At 42.9% G+C, this 19,252-nt stretch overlaps 1 protein-coding gene across 1 annotated transcript in view; it reads right to left on the bottom strand.

Moving 5' to 3' along the window:
- Positions 1-19,252, bottom strand: part of LOC145412397 (uncharacterized) — a 234,361-nt gene that overhangs the window by 133,428 nt on the left and 81,681 nt on the right. Inside the window, exon 3 of the mRNA XM_080282284.1 lies at positions 1,822-1,961. Within this exon, the coding sequence (XP_080138410.1) occupies positions 1,822-1,961 (140 nt within the window). The remainder of the gene's footprint in view (positions 1-1,821; positions 1,962-19,252) is intronic.

Raw genomic sequence — 19,252 nt, 5'->3', positions numbered from 1 at the left:
TTCAGATACAATCCCTTCAATACGTGAGAACCTTTGAAGTTGAATGAAATCGTTTGGGAAAGCAGGGGTGAACACACACACACACACACACACACACACACACACACACACACACACACACACACACACACACACACACACACACACACACACACACACACACACACACACACACACACACACACACACACACACACACACACACACACACACACACACACACACACACACACACACACACACACACACACACACACACACACACACACACACACACACACACACACACACACACACACACACACACACACACACACACACACACACACACACACACACACACACACACACACACACACACACACACACACACACACACACACACACACACACACACACACACACACACACACACACACACACACACACACACACACACACACACACACACACACACACACACACACACACACACACACACACACACACACACACACACACACACACACACACACACACACACACACACACACACACACACACACACACACACACACACACACACACACACACACACACACACACACACACACACACACACACACACACACACACACACACACACACACACACACACACACACACACACACACACACACACACACACACACACACACACACACACACACACACACACACACACACACACACACACACACACACACACACACACACACACACACACACACACACACACACTAGTCTGGTTGTGAAGTGTCTGAGTGAATTTAAAAGTATGCAAACAACCCTATGCATAATTTAGAGTCTTAAACATTCATTCAGAGTTGGCTGTACAGTGTTTGAACCAAGAGAAAAGTATAAACAAGCACTTTCACTCGCAGCTCAGGGCCTTATTATACTGTACAAACTGGAAGCCCGAAAGTGTGGAGAAGTCATTTATTAAAACTTTAATTTCTGAAGGATGTGGCGATGCTAGAACATGTCTGATCTCTCCATACCGTTTGCTGACTACACTATGTTACGTGGGATGCAGGCTAATGATATCTAAGAATGACAGGTGTTCCACAATTGATCGTCAAAAATTAGGGGGTTTGTGGTACAGTAGTTAGTGAGTCCCAGAGTGATGGTCTAGGCATGCGTGTAGGTTAAATCTTCAATAAGTGACATGTTTATCGACCATGTTCCTGATCATGTATTACCATTAGGGAAAGTATACTGGTTGTCTGTGCTTAGATGTACTGAACTACGGTAGCTTAGCCGCGGCCCTTTACGCCTCGAAGTGGTTGAAAGTGGATTGGCATTTTTTTTTTTTTTACATCCGAGTGTGGTAGGGTGGTGATGTGCGTGAGTGCGTGCATGCGTGCGTACCTGTGTGTGTGTGTGTGTGTGTGTGTGTGTGTGTGTGTGTGTGTGTGTGTGTGTGTGTGTGTGTGTGTGTGTGTGTGTGTGTGTTTAACTAAAGCAAATTTGACCCGAGTTGAACCTAACTTGATGGAATAGTCGACAGATCAACAAGAATAAAGTTATTCTATTTTTAAAACATTACAGGTAGGTCAAAGGTCAGGTCAAACAGTTCTGTATCCTATTTGGACCAAACTTGATGGAAGGGTTGAGGGTCAGGCAAGGATTTGGAGATTTGATATTGAGAACAATCGGTTAAGGTTACAGGTATAGGAAATGTGAAAGATTTGCCCGTTTTATGAACTGTATAGCTCGGGCGTTGCAATCCTGTTTTAACTTATACCTTTGGCATTCTCAGTTATAATAATACGGTCGTTTAGCTCAAGAATATAGAGGTACCTGATGTGGTAGGCTTGTACATCTCCTCAGCAGCAGAGCCCGTCCCTTCCTGCCCATCCTGCTCTTCATCCCCTCCCTCCACCTTCAGCAGAGCAGCCTTCACCTCAGCCGCCGTCGCCGCCTCATCTTTTTGATTGACTCTGCAACAAGGAAGAAAAGCAGGGCTTAGAGTAATCCCTGTCAGTTACACGAGGACTTTTAAAACTGATATTTGTGTGTGTGTGTGTGTGTGTGTGTGTGTGTGTGTGTGTGTGTGTGTGTGTGTGTGTGTGCGTGCGTGCGTGCGTGCGTGCGTGCGTGCGTGCGTGCGTGCGTGTGTGTGTGTGTGTGTGTGTGTGTGTGTGTGTGTGTGTGTGTGTGTGTGTGTGTGTGTGTGTGTGCCAAATTTTCCTTTAAAATCGAATTACAACCGTGAAAGTTACAGTTTAGGGCCCTGTTTCATTTTTGTGTACGAACAGGGTGGGGTCTAGAACGACTGTACGAATTTCTCTCTCTCTTTCTCTCTCTCTCTCTCTCTCACACACACACACACACACACACACACACACACACACACACACACACACACACACACACACACACACACAAATAACAATCATGACCCTTCAACCCACTTTTTAATTCCCTCCACACAAGGGGAGACGCTTTGTTTCCGTAACTAGACTTAATTATTTTCTTATGTGCTCTTAATTTTCTACTTCCTTCCCAGCCCTGCACAGTTGTTCAGTGGTGTTCATTACAGAGGAGGCTTTTAAGCAAGATTCACTTCCTAAATTTCAAAGTTTTATTTATTTATTTATTTTTTTAGTGTGCTGAATTGCATATACAGTTAAATGGAGAGACAGTAAGAGAAATGACAAAGTTAGGAAACGTTGTGGTGTTGATGTGGATGTGCTGCAAAGTATAAATAAGAGTGCCATGATAGAGTTTGGTTATGTGGAGTTAATGCAGAGTGAGATAAAAAGAGAGTTGGAGAGGCGGTGGCTGAATCGGTAAAGATGTAACCTGCAGTCCTTATGGACCGAGGTTCGAAAACCCGGTGGGACAGGGAACAGTTTAAGGATCTGAATTTCATAAAGTAGACCTTACTAATCTACCTGAAGACCCGCCGGCATGTCATAAAATTACTTCCTCTAACACCAGTACACTAGTCCTGTATGAGAACCCTAACATGTATTCAATATGGACAGTGGGTGTTAGCGCCGAAGCGGTGACACGTGGATGTGTATGGTATGTAGGGGGACTACTAGGCCTTGGGAAAAGACTATGAAGTCTATGCCCAGAGTCGGAGACATAAAAAAAAATTGAGTATAATAAATGGACATCAGGGGAGAGGGAGACCACGGATGAGCAGGAGGGTCGGAGTGAGCAGGAAGGCTGCTGTGCATGTGTGAGGTTTGTGTAAGATGAAAGGAGGATAACCTGCCAACGCAGGACAGGGCAACATGAAGAAAATTTGTTTGTGGCCACCCCCTCTGAGAATATACAGCAGTTTATGGCTCTTGATACGTAGACAGACAGACAGACGGATAATACTTGTTGATTGGTGATGCGGATGGCATTTTTAACGAAATACTTAACACGCAACCATTGAGGATCCGGTGGTTGACATTTCGAGTTTGATCTAGATTGATGTCGTCGGAGGTGATGTTTTGGTTGCATATACTCCTGCGACGGCGTCCTTGATGAAATGTGGGTGACCAGGCGAGCTAAGTTTTGGAAATACCCTGAAGGAGTCATTTAGATTTATTGATGTGTGTGTGTGTGTGTGTGTGTGTGTGTGTGTGTGTGTGTGTGTGTGTGTGTGTGTGTGTGAACAAGCCATTCGAATTTGGTGCAGGGTTATTAGAGGTCAAGGTCACAGGTTTGGGTCAGAGTTTAGGATGCGGCGTTATCTCATGAATCCCTTATCTAATTTTGGAAAACTTGACGGATGGACCTCGGGTGAGGATAGGAAGAAGTTATATATTGCTACAGATCAATCGAAGGTTGGTCGTGGGTCAAGATCAAAATTCGGACACGACATCGCTCTGCTCTGTGTAGCAACTTCTCTTCAGTAGTTTTGCCAGTGTCTATTCCCAGTGTGAGAAGAGGAAGAGTGTACAGGGAGATACCTTGAGTGGATACAAGATATGGACCACACAAACACACACCCTCACCTATCTTGCTTAGCCTCTTAACCCGTGAGATGTGGTGCTCTTCAAGGGAGATAACTGGAGGAGAGAGGTGAAGGAGAGAAGAAACAGAGAAGGGAAGACGTGTAGGGAGAAAAGTAGCGGAGAAAGGGAACCCGAGGAGAGAAGTACAGTATATTTTAGTAAGATTATTGAGACGAAAAGTGTAGCAGAGAAAAGTAACACAGGAAGGAAGACGAGTAGAGAGAGGAGTAGCTGAGAAAGAAGAAATGAGGAGAGAAAAGTAAGAGAAGAAGGAAGACGTACAGAGAGTAGTTGTTATGGCGAAAAAGAAGAGACAAGTGTAAGAAAGGAAACAGAAATTTTGAGAGTCGAGTACCAGAGGAAGAAGAATAGTGCGGAGAAACACAGCAGAGGAAGGAAGGAAGAAATGTGGAGCAACAAAGAATGGAGAAATGTAGAGGAAAATGTAATATAGGAAGGCAGAGAGATGTGGAGAGAAGGAAGACAGAAGAATAAAACTGTAAGGAGAAAAGCAGAAAGGGAAGGGAAATATGAAAAGAAGGGTAACTGAGGAAGGGAGAAATGTGGAGAGAAGAAAAAGAGCAAGGGGAAAATGTGGCGAGAAAAGTAATTGAAGAAACAAATGTGGAGAGTTATCAGAGGAAATATAAATATGGGGAGAGGAGAAACAGAGGAAGGGGGAATATGGAGAGGATAAGAATAAAAAAGAGGAAGAAAAGTATGAGATGCGAAGGAGAAGAGAGACGTGTAACAGAGAAAATTAATGGAGAGGCAGAAATGAAAGACTATACACTACTAGATATAGACTAGAGGAGAGGTACATACTATGTTCTTTTATTCTAAGTACAAGTGCTAGGTAGTTATTCTAAGTGTATTCTAACAGTTCCAGGTGTATAGTCGTTAAGTGTATTTAAGTGTGTTCCAAGTGTATGGTCGATATTCTGAGTGTGTTCCAGGTGTATGGTCGTTATTCTAAGTGTATTTAAGTGTATTCTAAGTGTATGGTTGGTATCCTAAGTATTCTAAGTGTTCCAGGTGTATGGACGGCATTCTGAGTATATTCTAAGTGTGTTCTGAGTATATGAGGCGGAATTATAAATGTGTTCGAAGTGCACGGGTGGTATTTTCAGTGTATAGGCGAAGCTGTCAATGCATGGGAAGTACTTTAAGTGTATGGGTGGTAGTTTAAGTGTACGGGTGATATTTTAAGTGTGTGGATAGTATTTTAAGTGCATGGATGGTATTTTCAGTGTATAGGCGGTATTTTAAGTGTATGGGCGGTATTTTAAGTGTATTGGCGGAATTTGAGTGTATGGGCGGTATTTTGAGTGTATGGGCGGTATTTTGAGTGTATGGGCGGTATTTTAAGTGTATGGGTGGTATTTTAAGTGTATGGGTGGTATTTTAAGTGTATAGGCTATATTCTGAATGGCTTTGGGGTTTTCGCAACTCCTCCTTATTAGCGATTTATTCTGTAAATTACACCTCAGTATTGTCTTGTGTGATACCGATACAAACAACTGTATTCAATATTTAAACGAGAGAAATAATATAGAAGAGAATGGTAATGTATAATAAGCAAAATAAATCGCCAAGGGGAAGGTGCCACGGAGCCTCCTACGCCACACAATGTCTCTATAAACTGCTGAGAGAGAGAGAGAGAGAGAGAGAGAGAGAGAGAATACCGGCGGAAGTGTTGTGGGCGTTACCTCTCCCCTCACCCCTCCTCCTCCCTATCCCTCCCTCCCGTCTACCTGCTGGGTGGGTCTCTTCCTCCCTTTCTCTCCTCCCTCCCTCCCTCTCTCCCTTGTTTCCTCCCTGGGACACATTCAGGCTCCGTAATTATAAACACTACAATTTTTTATACTCTTTTCACATTGACTTGGCTCAGCTTATTTCCTTTGGCTCAGAGGTAGAAAAGGGCAATGATACAGCTCTACATCATCTCCGTAGCACTTCTTCGTGACTATCACCAAATTCTTGTGTTGATCAGTTGTTTCTACTCAGCATTTAAGATGGAGAGATGGTAATTTTAGGACGAGTTTAAATAAAAGGATTATAGCTGAGATTAGAATTCCTTATATATATTCTTATCTGTATATTTTGTCTTCACTCAGTACAGCTACCAAACACCTCTCTCTCTCTCTCTCTCTCTCTCTCTCTCTCTAGCTTTCAATCTCTGCTTCCTCCCTCTCTCTTTGCCTTTATTTCTCTTTCCTGCCCTTCCTCCATGTTTATGCTATTAAATCTTATTCCTAACCTTTTCTTTCTTGCCTCCCTTCCTCCCTTCCCCAGGTCTTTAAATCTCCTCCCTCCTTTCTTCCCTATTTTTTATTTTTTAACTTACCTCATCCCCTCCCTCACTTAGTCAGTTCCCTGGTGCTTTTAATTCTCTCTCTCTCTCTCTCTCTCTCTCTCTCTCTCTCTCTCTCTCTCTCTCTCTCTCTCACACACACACACACACACACACACACACACACACACACACACACACACACACACACACACACACACACACACACACACACACACACACACACACACACACACACACACACACACACACACACACACACACACACACACACACACACACACACACACAGGTTCTCATTCACTAATACCTCTTACTCCACACCCCTTTCTTTCCATCATCTTACCTTCCACAATATCTCCATCTCCCATCCTCTCCTCCCTCCTTAAATATTCCTTCTATTTATATATACTTTCTGTGCTGTTCTTGCTTTCTCAGTTCATTATATTTAGCCATCTTTATAACCACTATAATTTATGCAGGAAATATATTGGATTTATACGCCTAGCTCCCTCTTATTTTCTTTCCTGCGCTCTTCTCATTTTGTTTCTCCTTCATTCCTTCTGCCTCCCCTTCCCCTTCTCGCTCCCTCCCTTCCTCCCTCTCTTCCTCCGTTATCTCCCTCTCTGCTTCCCTCTTATCTTACTTTCTCTCTCTTCTTTCACATCCACTCATTCACTCATTTCATCTATCACATATCATTGCCATTTCCCTTACGCAGTTCCTACTTTCCATCTCACTTTCATCTTTTCCTTTCTTTCTCCGGATTTCTCTCTCTCTCTCTCTCTCTCTCTCTCTCTCTCTCTCTCTCTCTCTCTCTCTCTCTCTCTCTCTCTCTCTCTCTCTCTCTCACGTGTAATATTTCCTCTCTCTCTCTCTCTCTCTCTCTCTCTCTCTCTCTCTCTCTCTCTCTCTCTCTCTCTCTCTCTCTCTCTCTCTCTCTCTCTCTCACGTGTAATATTTCCTCTCTATTTCCTTCCCCTCCTCCCTCCTTCCTTCCTCGGTCTTCCTTCTCTGACTCGCATTCTCCTTTCCCTCCCTCCTTCTCTCTCTACATCTTCCTCCATCCTTCCATCTGCCTGTTTTAAATCCTTCTCCTCCTTCTTCCATCCCTCCTTCAGCGCCTATTAATCTCCTCCTTCCTGGTATTCCATTCTCCTCCTTCCCTCCCTCCCATGAAAGTTTTGCTCCGAACCTCTCCTTTTAAATCTCCTTCCCTTTAAATCTCCTTCCCTTTAAATCTCCTTCCCTTTAAATTTCCTTCCCTTTAAATCTCCTTCCCTTTAAATCTCCTTCCCTTTAAATCTCCTTCCTTTTAAATCTCCTTCCCTTTAAATCTCCTTCCCTTTTAATCTCCTTCCTTTTAAATCTCCTTCCTTTTAAACCCTTCCTTTTAAATCTCCTTCCTTCCCTCCTCCTCTCCCTCTCCCGTTAATTTTCCCTCCCATCCCCCTCCCTTTCCAGTTTTAAATGTCCTCGCTTCATCCATTTGCTTTTAAATATCTTTCTTCCCCTTCCTCCCTCCTTTCCTCTTAGTATTTAAATTTCCTTCCTCCTTTCCTCTTAGTATTTAAATTTCCTTCCTCCTTTCCTCTTAGTATTTAAATTTCCTTCCTCCTTTCCTCTTAGTATTTAAATTTCCTTCCTCCTTTCCTCTTAGTATTTAAATTTCCTTCCTCCTTTCCTCCATATGTGCTTTAATATATTCCTCATCCCCTCCCTGCCTCCCTGCCTCCCTCTCTGCCTTTAAATCCCCTCCCTTCCCTCTTCACCCTCTTCCCTACCCCCTTTCCCCCCGTTCCCTTCCTCCCTTATCACCCTTCCTGCTTCCGTCTCATCGCATTTCTTCCCTCACAGCCTCACTTCCACTCAGTCTCTCAATCCCATATGCGTTTCATTTCCCTCATCCTCTTCTCACCTTCACTCTCCTTTTTGTCTCATCTCTTCTCACCTCACATGTTCCTTATAATTATCTTGCCCTCTTCTTTTTCTCGCATTCACTCTTCTCCTCCATCTTCCTGTTTACCTTTCTTCCTTCTAACATATTATCGAATGTACTGTTTCTTTCGCCCCCTCCCTCTTTCCTTTCATCATACCAAATCCCACATCTTCCTTGTTCGTACTTCCCTGTAGTTTTCCTCTCTCTCTCTCTCTCTCTCTCTCTCTCTCTCTCTCTCTCTCTCTCTCTCTCTGTCCTTTAACACTATCTCACATACCTTTCTTCACTGTCATGTCTCACACCAAGAGTCCAGTACCACAGTAAATTCACCTGTAAACCATCCCATCCACGACTCATACATCCAGCTCTGTTTTCAGCTCATCTACTGTCATCCTTTTTCCAGTCACCCATCTTATTTCCTACTCACCCATCTTATTTCCTACTCACCATTTACCCATGTCTCATCACGTACGTATCTATCTACTCCTTCACACAGCTTTTACTCAGATATCATTTACTTCATACAATCCTCCCGTGTCTCATTCTTTCTTTTGCTTTCTTATATTTTTTTCACATTCTTTTCACTGCCTTTTCACTGTACATCCACTTTCCTGTCGCTTTTTTTTTTTTGGGGGGGGGCATCATTCATAAAGGGCTTATCACATTGTATCTAGTCCTCTGCATTTTTTTTTTTTTCCCAGAAATACTCATTTCTCATCGTCCTTACATCCGTGACCCATTCTCCTTTGTTACAAGCTGACTTTCTATTAGTCCTCTGAATACGCAGAACGTCCTTTTTCATTTATTCTTGAAGCTACCAGACGATCATATAAAACTCTGGAAAGGAGTCTCATATATAGAATGGGGTTTATTAAGGCTGTATTATTTAACTCTTCCTGTTCAAACAGTGTATCCGAAGCTGAGTAAAATCGTCTGGAGATGGTGAGAATAATACGAAATACTTACATCCTCTGTCTAAAGGGATTAAATAAACTCTTACATAATGATCACACGTGGGGGTCGTAGTCTTAAAAGTTTCCTGAGCTGGAGATGCGATTAAAACAGTGATGTGTTAATAATTCGCCGATGTGGATGTGTCTCCGTAGCAAGAAAAGGTTGGGATCCTTCATGAATACCACAGACGAGAATATAAACGTATCCTATGCAGAAATAACCTGATAATAAAGACTTGCTGGGGAGCCTCCGAAAACCGACGGAAAATTCAGGCCTCAGATTAGTTATTACAGCACGATCTCGCCTCACTCACTTTCTATATTTAAAGCGGCAGCCATCACCATCTCTAAAAGCGGCATGTCTTGCACCCTTATCTTGTCCCTTTACCTACTTACCACCTTCCTTTTCGTTATCTTTACCAGCTAAGTTGGACGGAGGTTATGTATTCACCCTTGTTGGTTTGTCCGTTTTGTGCACAAGATGTCCCCAAAAATTGCCATTGGACTTGAGTGAAGTCTGGGTGATAGGTGGGTAATGGATCAAGAAAAAGATGAATAGATACTGAGGTGGATCCGGATACAGGAATAAATCATAAACTTCATAGGGGTCGGCGGAAGTACTCTCTCTCTCTCTCTAGCTTTTTTACGTGTCTATATATTCTTTGTTCGCCTTCTCTGACACAGCTGTTTTTACTGTTCTTTTTATTATCGTCATTTCCACCTCTGTCTCTGTCTCTGTCTCTGTCTGTCTCTGTCTGTCTGTCTGTCTGTCTGTCTGTCTGTCTGTCTCTCTCTCTCTCTCTCTCTCTCTCTCTCTCAGCCCTTTAACACTATCTCACATGCCTTTCTCCTCTGTCGTCTCATACAAAGAGTTCAGTTTCACAGTAAACTCACCTCTGAACTAACTCATCCATGACCACTTCCCAGTAAGGTCACTTTACAGCTCTCCCACTGTCATCTTTTCTTCACTACTCACCATCCGCCCAAATCTCACCATCGTCCTTCGCATTTTTTTTTTTTTTTGTAATTTCTGCTCATATATAATTCACATCTCATACTATACATCTCTCAGTCTTTTGCTCTCCTTTCAGACTCCATCAATTCATTCTTGTCTGTCATGTCCCACACCAGCAGTCCAGCATCACTGTTAATTCACCCCTGACCCATCCCGTTCATGGCCTGAATCTGATCCCGTTGATGTCCTGTTTGCTCAAGACGATTTTATTCATCGAAGGAGAGGCGTCTATTATTCGAGGTGTTTATCAATACTTTTATCTAACCCCTCCTGTTCGAGAAGTCTATCCCATGTTAAATAAAATTGCTTGAAGATAGCATTAAATTAAAAGTGCGATACTGAGTTCAGCGGGTTAAGAATTTCCCTCACACCAGCACCACCTCCTCTTTGACTCACTATACCACATTTGCTTTAACCTGACAAAGTTACCCCATAACTAAGGCTCATCGAATTTCATACAGTCATGACTTACTGTACTGTCGAAGTTATGAGAATGGGCCAGTTCCGTCAGACGAAAGCAGACCGAATATAATAACCAAGGAAACTTATTTTTACTTTATGACCCAAGACCGGATTCTGTGTGGCACAAAATACTTCGTAGCACATTTTTTATTAACCATTTATTATGCATATTACATCATGATATTTCCTTTTATGTTGTTTATACACTTCTAGTATCAGTACGAGTTTGAGTCGTTTCCCTAAGTTATTTACGATAAGATTAAAGGTATAATGATGTGACAAATTGCTGAGGGAGACATTCAACGAAATCTACAAAGCCACTAAAATTACCACCCTAATGGTCGTGTGCTTAAACAAAAATGTGGAGGCCGTGAATCACACTCGATGGTAACTGATATGCTTAAATATGTGAAATCCACATTTGTGGGTTGCCACATTTGTGCCATCTTTGAATGCCAGAACCATTGGGATAAAAGTGTGAACTGCAAGATTGTTGTTCAGCCACTCTCAGATACATATAATATATTGAAATACTATAATCCAGTGTTCTTGTACCGCCGCACTTACCAATATCACCCCGTGCCACACGTGTGACTAAGCATACGAACAGGTTGTGGAATCCACTTGTGGAGCTTGCCGATGGCACAAATGTGGAATGTCACAATTTTTGATGAAGCATATGACCATGAGGCTCGAATTTCGTGCAGCAACGACTTAACCAGGTTGTGGGAGTGGATAAGTCCCGTTAGATGAAAACAGCATCTATTATCTTGCTTTTATTCACATTTCCCTCATCCCCACGACCTTCCCCTCTGACTCTCATAGATTAGTAACTCCATCAGTTATACATACATACATACACACACACACACACACACACACACACATATATATATATATATATATATATATATATATATATAAATATATATATATATATATATATATATATATATATATATATATATATAATTCATGCTGCTACCAGACGATTGTATACATCTTAGGAAAGACCACTTCGTGGATATGTTGTAGAATGCAGTACCCAATCCATAAGTTAGAGAAGTTCTACTAAGCTTAGTAAAATCGTCTGAAGCTTGTAAGACAGAAATAAAAATGAGATTCTCGGTTGAGTGGTTGACCATTTCACTTTGATGACCTTTTTTTTATACTTATTACGGTCAGACTATTTTATACAACTTTAGATAGAAATTTCGAACTACCCGAATTAGATGCAAACTTCCTTTATCCTTCAGTGCTATAGGTCTGTCCCAAGTTAAATAAAATCGTCTAATAGCAACAAGCATAAAAAAAAATAAAAAAAAATGGAGGACTGAAAGGGTTTTAAGCACGTCTTGGACACAGGCTCAGTATTTACAACCACAGCCATCACCATGCCTAAAACCGGCTTCTCTTACGCCCTTATCTTGTCCTTCCGCCTCCTCACCACCTTCCTTTTAGTTTGTTTACGTGTACGTATATTCCTCCTCCTCCTTTTACCAGGCCTGTTTGATTTTCTGTTTATTATTCTGTCTTCCATCTCTCTCTCTCTCTCTCTCTCTCTCTCTGCCTCATTTTACTTCTTGAGCTTTATTTTCCGAGTCTTTTTAGAGCTTTTTCATTAATTCTTCTTTTTTCTCTCTCCTCGCATCTTCAGCTCTGTCTTCCTCTTTCTTCTATTCTTTTTTCTCATTTTCATCTCTTCTGTCATCGTGCCTCCTCAGTTCTAATTTCCTCTTACTTCTCCTGTTCTCTTTCCTCATTCGCAGCTCTTCTGTCTCAGCTCATTATGTCATCTTGTCTCTTTGGCTCGTATTCCCGTCGCTTAAGGAAGATCACTAACACCTTTTCCCAAGCGACTTAGCTTGCTTGTGCACCTTACTATCCTTCTCCATGTTACACAGATCCTTCTAATATCACCATACTCTACATAGGTAACGTGCAAAAGGATATTAAACAACTGTATCCAAAAATAAATCGCTAAGGAAGAGGTGCTAGGGAGCCTCCGTGACCAACGAGAACACGGGTCTTAGATCCTGTTTCCTTCTTTTTTCTACTGATCTTCTCCCCCATTTACATCTCTTTTTTCCATCTCCCTGCACCTTGAATTCAGTTTTCCTCTTCTCTGCTCTCTCTCCTTCACATGGATTCCCTCCATCTCCACTCCTCCTCCTCCTCCTCCTCCTCCTCCTCCATCTGTCCCTTCCCTCCATATACCTGCCACACAGTCGAGCGTCCCATCATGGGTTTATAAACAGCCGGATGTTCCTTTAAGCCTAGGCGGGAGATTTATTAAAGTCCGCCCTCCTTCCGATTCTCTGTTTACGTCGGAGAAAGAGAGAGAGAGAGAGAGAGAGAGAGAGAGAGAGAGAGAGAGAATCCATCCTCCTATCGTCTCTTGTTTATGTCAGTGAGCTGCTAGGCGAGTGGGTATATGTAGGGGATGCAGGAACGGGAAAAACAGGATGAAATGCAAATAAATTAAGCGTGGATGAAATAAGCTGCCATGGAGAGAGAGAGAGAGAGAGAGAGAGAGAGAGAGAGAGTTGTGACGAACCAGCCAAAATATTAAAGTGGCTAACTATAAAGAGAAAGTATTACTGTATATTATTAGTATTACTTTTTTTTACATGCAAAGCGAAATGCATCTCTTCCCTGTATGAAATATTTACCTCATTTAGTTGGTCATTTGCATATTAACCTTGTAATATGTACAGGTATGTGGCCTTCTAAACACCTGATCTGCTCGTATTCTCATCTGTGTTTTAATTTATTTTAGAGCACAGATTAAACTAAGAGGTATGAACACAAAGAAGAGCTGATATCATGGGTACTTTGAGTTTAGTGACCTCGAACTGATGTATCTGTGGGTGACATCCTCCTAAAACCTGCCTCTCGTCCCTCACCTCACACGCCCACATCTCACTCGAAATTCTGACATGCTGCAGTCTAGAGAAATATACTTACTTTCCTCAATCCCTTTTTACATTATTATTATTATTATTTTTATTATAGTGTTGGTGGATAATAAGTCAGCCTGCATCAGTAAAACAAAACTAATTATAATTGTTCTCTTAAAAGACACTGTTGACGTATGTTGTTGTTATTTTTAGCTGGTCTGACGCAACGACCAGGGGTACCAACACGAACGCTTGAGAAAAACCCTGGTTCCCCGAATGACTGGCCTTACCGATGACACCGTTGGCAGCACTGATGGTCCAAGTGACACGCGGCCCTCGTGCCAAATATAACGACACCACTGCCAACACCCTCACTACCAACCCCTTCACTGACAACCTCCACCAATATTCCTACCGTCCCATCCTTGCCTCACTACCAACCCCTTCACTGACAACCTCCACCAGTATTCCTACCATCCCATCCTTGCCTCACTACTAACCCCTTCACTGACAACCTCCACCAATATTCCTACCATCCCATCCTTGCCTCACTACTAACCCCTTCACTGACAACCTCCACCAATATTCCTACCATCCCATCCTTCTCACAGGGCCGTATTCTGAATGGCATAGGAGGCTGCGTTATACCCATTTTCTTGGTGATTTATTTTGTTTATTACACCTTATCGTCGTCTTTTTTTTACTTATATCGCTTTTCAGTCGATATGTTATGCGTCAGTGATATACAAAAGGATATTCAGGTGTAATATAAAAAAATACATCGCCAGAGAAGAGGTGCTAAGAAGTCTCCTGTGCTACTCAGAATCCAACCCATTATTTGCAGATGACCCCTAGTTTCGTATACATCTCTTTGCCTATATACTGTATCTGTGTTCCTCTATATCTCTCTTCCTAAATACCTCGGTTGTTAGTAGCTTCCTCGTTCTCGTAAATTTATATTGGTTTAAATTTCCTTCCCCACAGAAGCCGTATTATCCACTCCCTCCATTTCTTTCATAACCTGTTACCCTATTACAAGCTTCCCTCATAGCCTGTCCCTCTCTTTCTCACTCCGGTCTCCTATGTATGTCCTAGTTCTCTCCTTCACTCTCTCCGCCCTGCTCTCCTCATCTCCTCAGCACCTCTATTATTTACTACGGGTTTCATAATCATATACGTTTATCTACTCCCTCACTGTCTCCATCCAGCCCCTAGCTTCCTCTCTAACTCCCTCTCCTCTCCCCTCTCGCTCTCCCTGTCCCGTACTCACTTCCTGTTTCATATCTGTATTCTAATTTCCTCTCTTTCATCATCTCCCCCCACCTTTCTGTCTCTTCCCCCCTCCTCTCTGTCTGTCTGTCTGTCTCTCTCTCTCTCTCTCTCTCTCTCTCTCTCTCTCTCTCTCTCTCTCCCCTCACCGTTATTTTTTATTTTTTTCGACCTCCGAAATATACCTCTGCTCACACATAATCTTCCCCTTCATTTCGAGGACGCATAGTATCCACTGTTATTGCTTTCTCCAGACGATTTTATTCAGCTTAAGAGAGGAACTCGGAGCTGGAGGGGTTAGATACAGCCTTAACTAAACCCTTCACTGCTAGGGCCCTCTCCTAAGCTAAGTAATATTTTGTCTGGTTGCCACAGGAATAACAAAAAAGAAATAAGGCCTGGAATTGAGGGGATTAATCAGCCTACACTCAACGAATCTAAGTAACACTAACATCATTCCTGATTCATCTACCCAGCTCTTTGTCTCCTAGTTCACTGACTCCCCCACTAACATACCTCCTTGCTTTCATTTCCTTATGCACATTTTTCAACAGCATTAATCTGCCAGCACTTTACCTAAATCTCGATCATGACAAACTCACTGCCAACACATTTACCTAGCCTTGCACCACCTCGTTCCCCGGTTTCAGCCCACCTACATACCTTTTACTGCAGCCATCTCCTTCAGCAGTATACACCTATGTCTTCCACTGTCTACCAACTATTCTACCAATATGACTCACCCCTGCCTCATTTCCACCCCCTCCACCCACCTCTGCATCACATCGTTCATCAGCTTCTCCCCACCAGTATGCCTTTTTGGTACCATTTCAGTCTGTAAAATCTACCTGCGTCAGTCTGCCTGCCTACCAGCTAATCTACCCGTCTGACTCACTCCTCACTCGTTGCCAACCCATCTACCTAACTCTCGTGTCACTTTCTGAAAACATTCTGGCCAGTACATCCCAACAGTGACTTTGCCAACGCTCTTAATTAAGTCCTTGTTTTGCTTCTTCCGGCGCGCGCGCGCACACACACACACACACACACACACACACACACACACACACACACACACACACACACACACACACACACACACACACACACACACACACACACACACACACACACACACACACACACACACACACACACACACACACACACACACACACACACACACACACACACACACACACACACACACACACACACACACACACACACACACACACACACACACACACACACACACACACACACACACACACACACACACACACACACACACACACACACACACACACACACACACACACACACACACACACACACACACACACACACACACACACACACACACACACACACACACACACACACACACACACACACACACACACACACACACACACACACACACACACACACACACACACACACACACACACACACACACACACACACACACACACACACACACACACACACACACACACACACACACACACACACACACACACACACACACACACACACACACACACACACACACACACACACACACACACACACACACACACACACACACACACACACACACACACACACTCTCTCTCTCTCTCTCTTTCTCTCACTTTGTCATCCACTGTGCCAACTCTCCCGCAGCCTTTCTGTGACACACTCTTTAACCCTCAAGAGCAACTTTCTATATAAACTTGCTTTGCATCCCTATAAATATTTCTGTGCTTGTGTCTGTTGTTTTTGTATTCACTTCCACCTTCCTATACACATTTCCTCTTTCATTAGCTCACTTCCACCCTCTCCACCCACTTCCACCCTCTCCACTCACTTCCACCCTCTCCACTCACTTCCACCCTCTCCACTCACTTCCAACTCCTCTACTCACTTCCAACTCCTCTACTCACTTCCAACCTCTCCACTCACTTCCATCCTGTCCTCTCACTTCCACCCTGTCCACTCACTTCCACCCTGTCCACTCACTTCCACCCTGTCCACTCACTTCCACCCTGTCCACTCACTTCCACCCTCTCTACTAATTTCCACCCTCTCTACTTACTTCCACCCTTTCTGCTCACTTCCATTCTCTCCACTCACTTCCACCCTCTTCACCCACTTCCACCCTCTCTACTCAATTCCACCCTCTCTACTAATTTCCACTCTCTCCACTCACTTCCACTCTCTCCACTTACCTCCACCCTTTCTGCTAACTTCCACCCTCTCCACTCACTTCCACCCTCTCCACTCACTTCCACCCTCTCTACTCACTTCCACCCTCGCCACCCACTTCCACCCTCTCTACTCACTTCCACCCTCTCTACTCACTTCCACCTTCCCTTTGTTACCGCGCCACATTGCATCCAGCTGTAATAATAGTCGGGAAATCGGTCTATAAGTACTGGTAAGCTAGAGAGAGAGAAAGAGAGAGAGAAAGAGAGAGAGAGAGAGAGATGCTGGTAAGCTAGAGAGAGAGAAAGAGAGAGAGAGAGAGAGAGAGAGAGAGAGAGAGGGGGTGTTTGTGTGTGTGTGTGTGTGTGTGTGTGTGTGTGTGTGTGTGAGATTCAGCGCTGACCGAGGTGCTTTACATGTACACGTAGATTTAATCGTTCTTACTTTCCATACAGTTACATATTGTTTGCATTTTTCATTTCCATTTTCGTCGCAAATGAGCTACATTCTTTACTGATTCTCTCTCTCTCTCTCTCTCTCTCTCTCTCTCTCTCTCTCTCTCTCTCTCTCTCTCTCTCCCCTCCAGAGATACAAGTCTTCTCTGCTCTCCTTTTTTCTTCTCATGTCTGTCTGTCTGTCTGTCTGTCTGTCTCAAAGGTGGGCATATGGAGCAGGTTACCTTGTAGGCATGTGCGGCATCCTAACTCATTTTTTCTGCTCCCTTACGGCAAATTAACTCCTAGCTCAGCCATAAATAACAGGAAGAAGGTTGGGGGCGAAGTAATTGATTTCTTAGTAGCGTTAACGTCATTGCGGTTATTGTACGGGCCACACTTGCTGGTAATTGCTCGAGAATGACGTACAGAATGTTTCTTTAAAGATTAACATTGACTGGAAGGAAGGAAGGAAGGAAAGATTAGGTGGATATTATGATTTATAGTTTGTGATGAGCATTGGGTGTAGGCTTACGATGATTCCAGTGTTTCTTCTTAAGCAGTTCTTAGATGTGTAGGCTTTCATTATCTTAGCGTTATCGTGTACTTTTTCCAGTGAAATTCATGTATCGTATAGTACAGCAGTGTGTAGTATAGCAAAGGAAACTACAGTACAGTGTATACATATGCTAGAACAGAGAGGAAAGCAGCATAAAGTCTTGGTCTAGGAACAAGTCTCTCTCAGCTCTCAACAATCATTCACACTATTCAAGAAAAGGTATTATTTAAAGGGACTCCTCGTAAACAGGCTCTTTTTGGTGTTCGAGGCTGTGTGCAAATCCCCTCGTAACCTCTTCACTACTATCGCATATTTTTATTTTATGGTTTCACGGGAGGATTTTCGTTAGTTTAGGAGAGACGCCTGTATGTTATAGAGTTAGTGAAGGTTAGAGTAATTCTGCATTCTCCTCTAGTTTGAAAGGTGAAAAACAGGAGTTGAATGGATTAGAAGAAGAAAGAGAAGAAGAATGTAAGAAGAAAGTGCTGTCGAATGTAGCAAAATGTATGTTAAGGAGAAGCTGAGGGAAAGAGCAAGGAAAAGACTGTTGTGTAGCTTTTGACGAGAAACACTGAGGAGAGGAGGAGGAGGCACCAGAGGAAAGGGGAGATAAATGGAAATAAACAGGAGAACAACAAAAAAGATAATAAGGATGAAGAGGAAGAGGCAGAGAATCGGCAAAGGAAAAAGAGGAAGGGAAAGAAATAATGCGTTGTTAAGAGGAAAAGAAATGAAGAGCCGTGTATGAAAGGTAGTTTATAGAAGCATACAGAAAAGATGGAAAGGGTGTAAATAGGAGGGAAATGTTGGGAAAATACTAAACATAAGCAAAAGGAACAAAAACAGAAGAGGATGCACGGCGTAAAGAAAGAGGGAACTGAGAAGAGAGAGAAAATGGAGTGAAAATGGGAGTAGCAGTATAAAGGAAGATGAGGAGGATATAGAGAAGATACGGAGAAGAAGTGGAAGAAAGTAAATAGGAAGATGAAGCACAACATAAGTAGTGGGGAAATATAATGGAAAGAAAAATCGAGAGTGGAAAGCTGCAGGAATATGGAGGAGGAGGAAAGGATGTAAAGAAAAAAAAAAGAGATTAAGAAGGAAGTGGAGGATGAGAAGCACAGGGCAGAGAATCAGGGAAGGGAAAGGATAGGAAAAAAATGAAATATGGTGTAGCAGTATGAAGGAAGAGGACCGACTATGAATAAGCAAAATAAGATAAAAGTATCGCAGA

The sequence above is a fragment of the Coenobita brevimanus genome, chromosome 93, assembly GCF_032717465.1.
Source record: "Coenobita brevimanus isolate Jiangsu-jjx chromosome 93, ASM3271746v2, whole genome shotgun sequence".
Taxonomy (NCBI): domain Eukaryota; kingdom Metazoa; phylum Arthropoda; class Malacostraca; order Decapoda; family Coenobitidae; genus Coenobita; species Coenobita brevimanus.
Note: the sequence above shows the minus strand (reverse complement) of the source record. Positions and strands in the feature narration are given on the sequence as shown.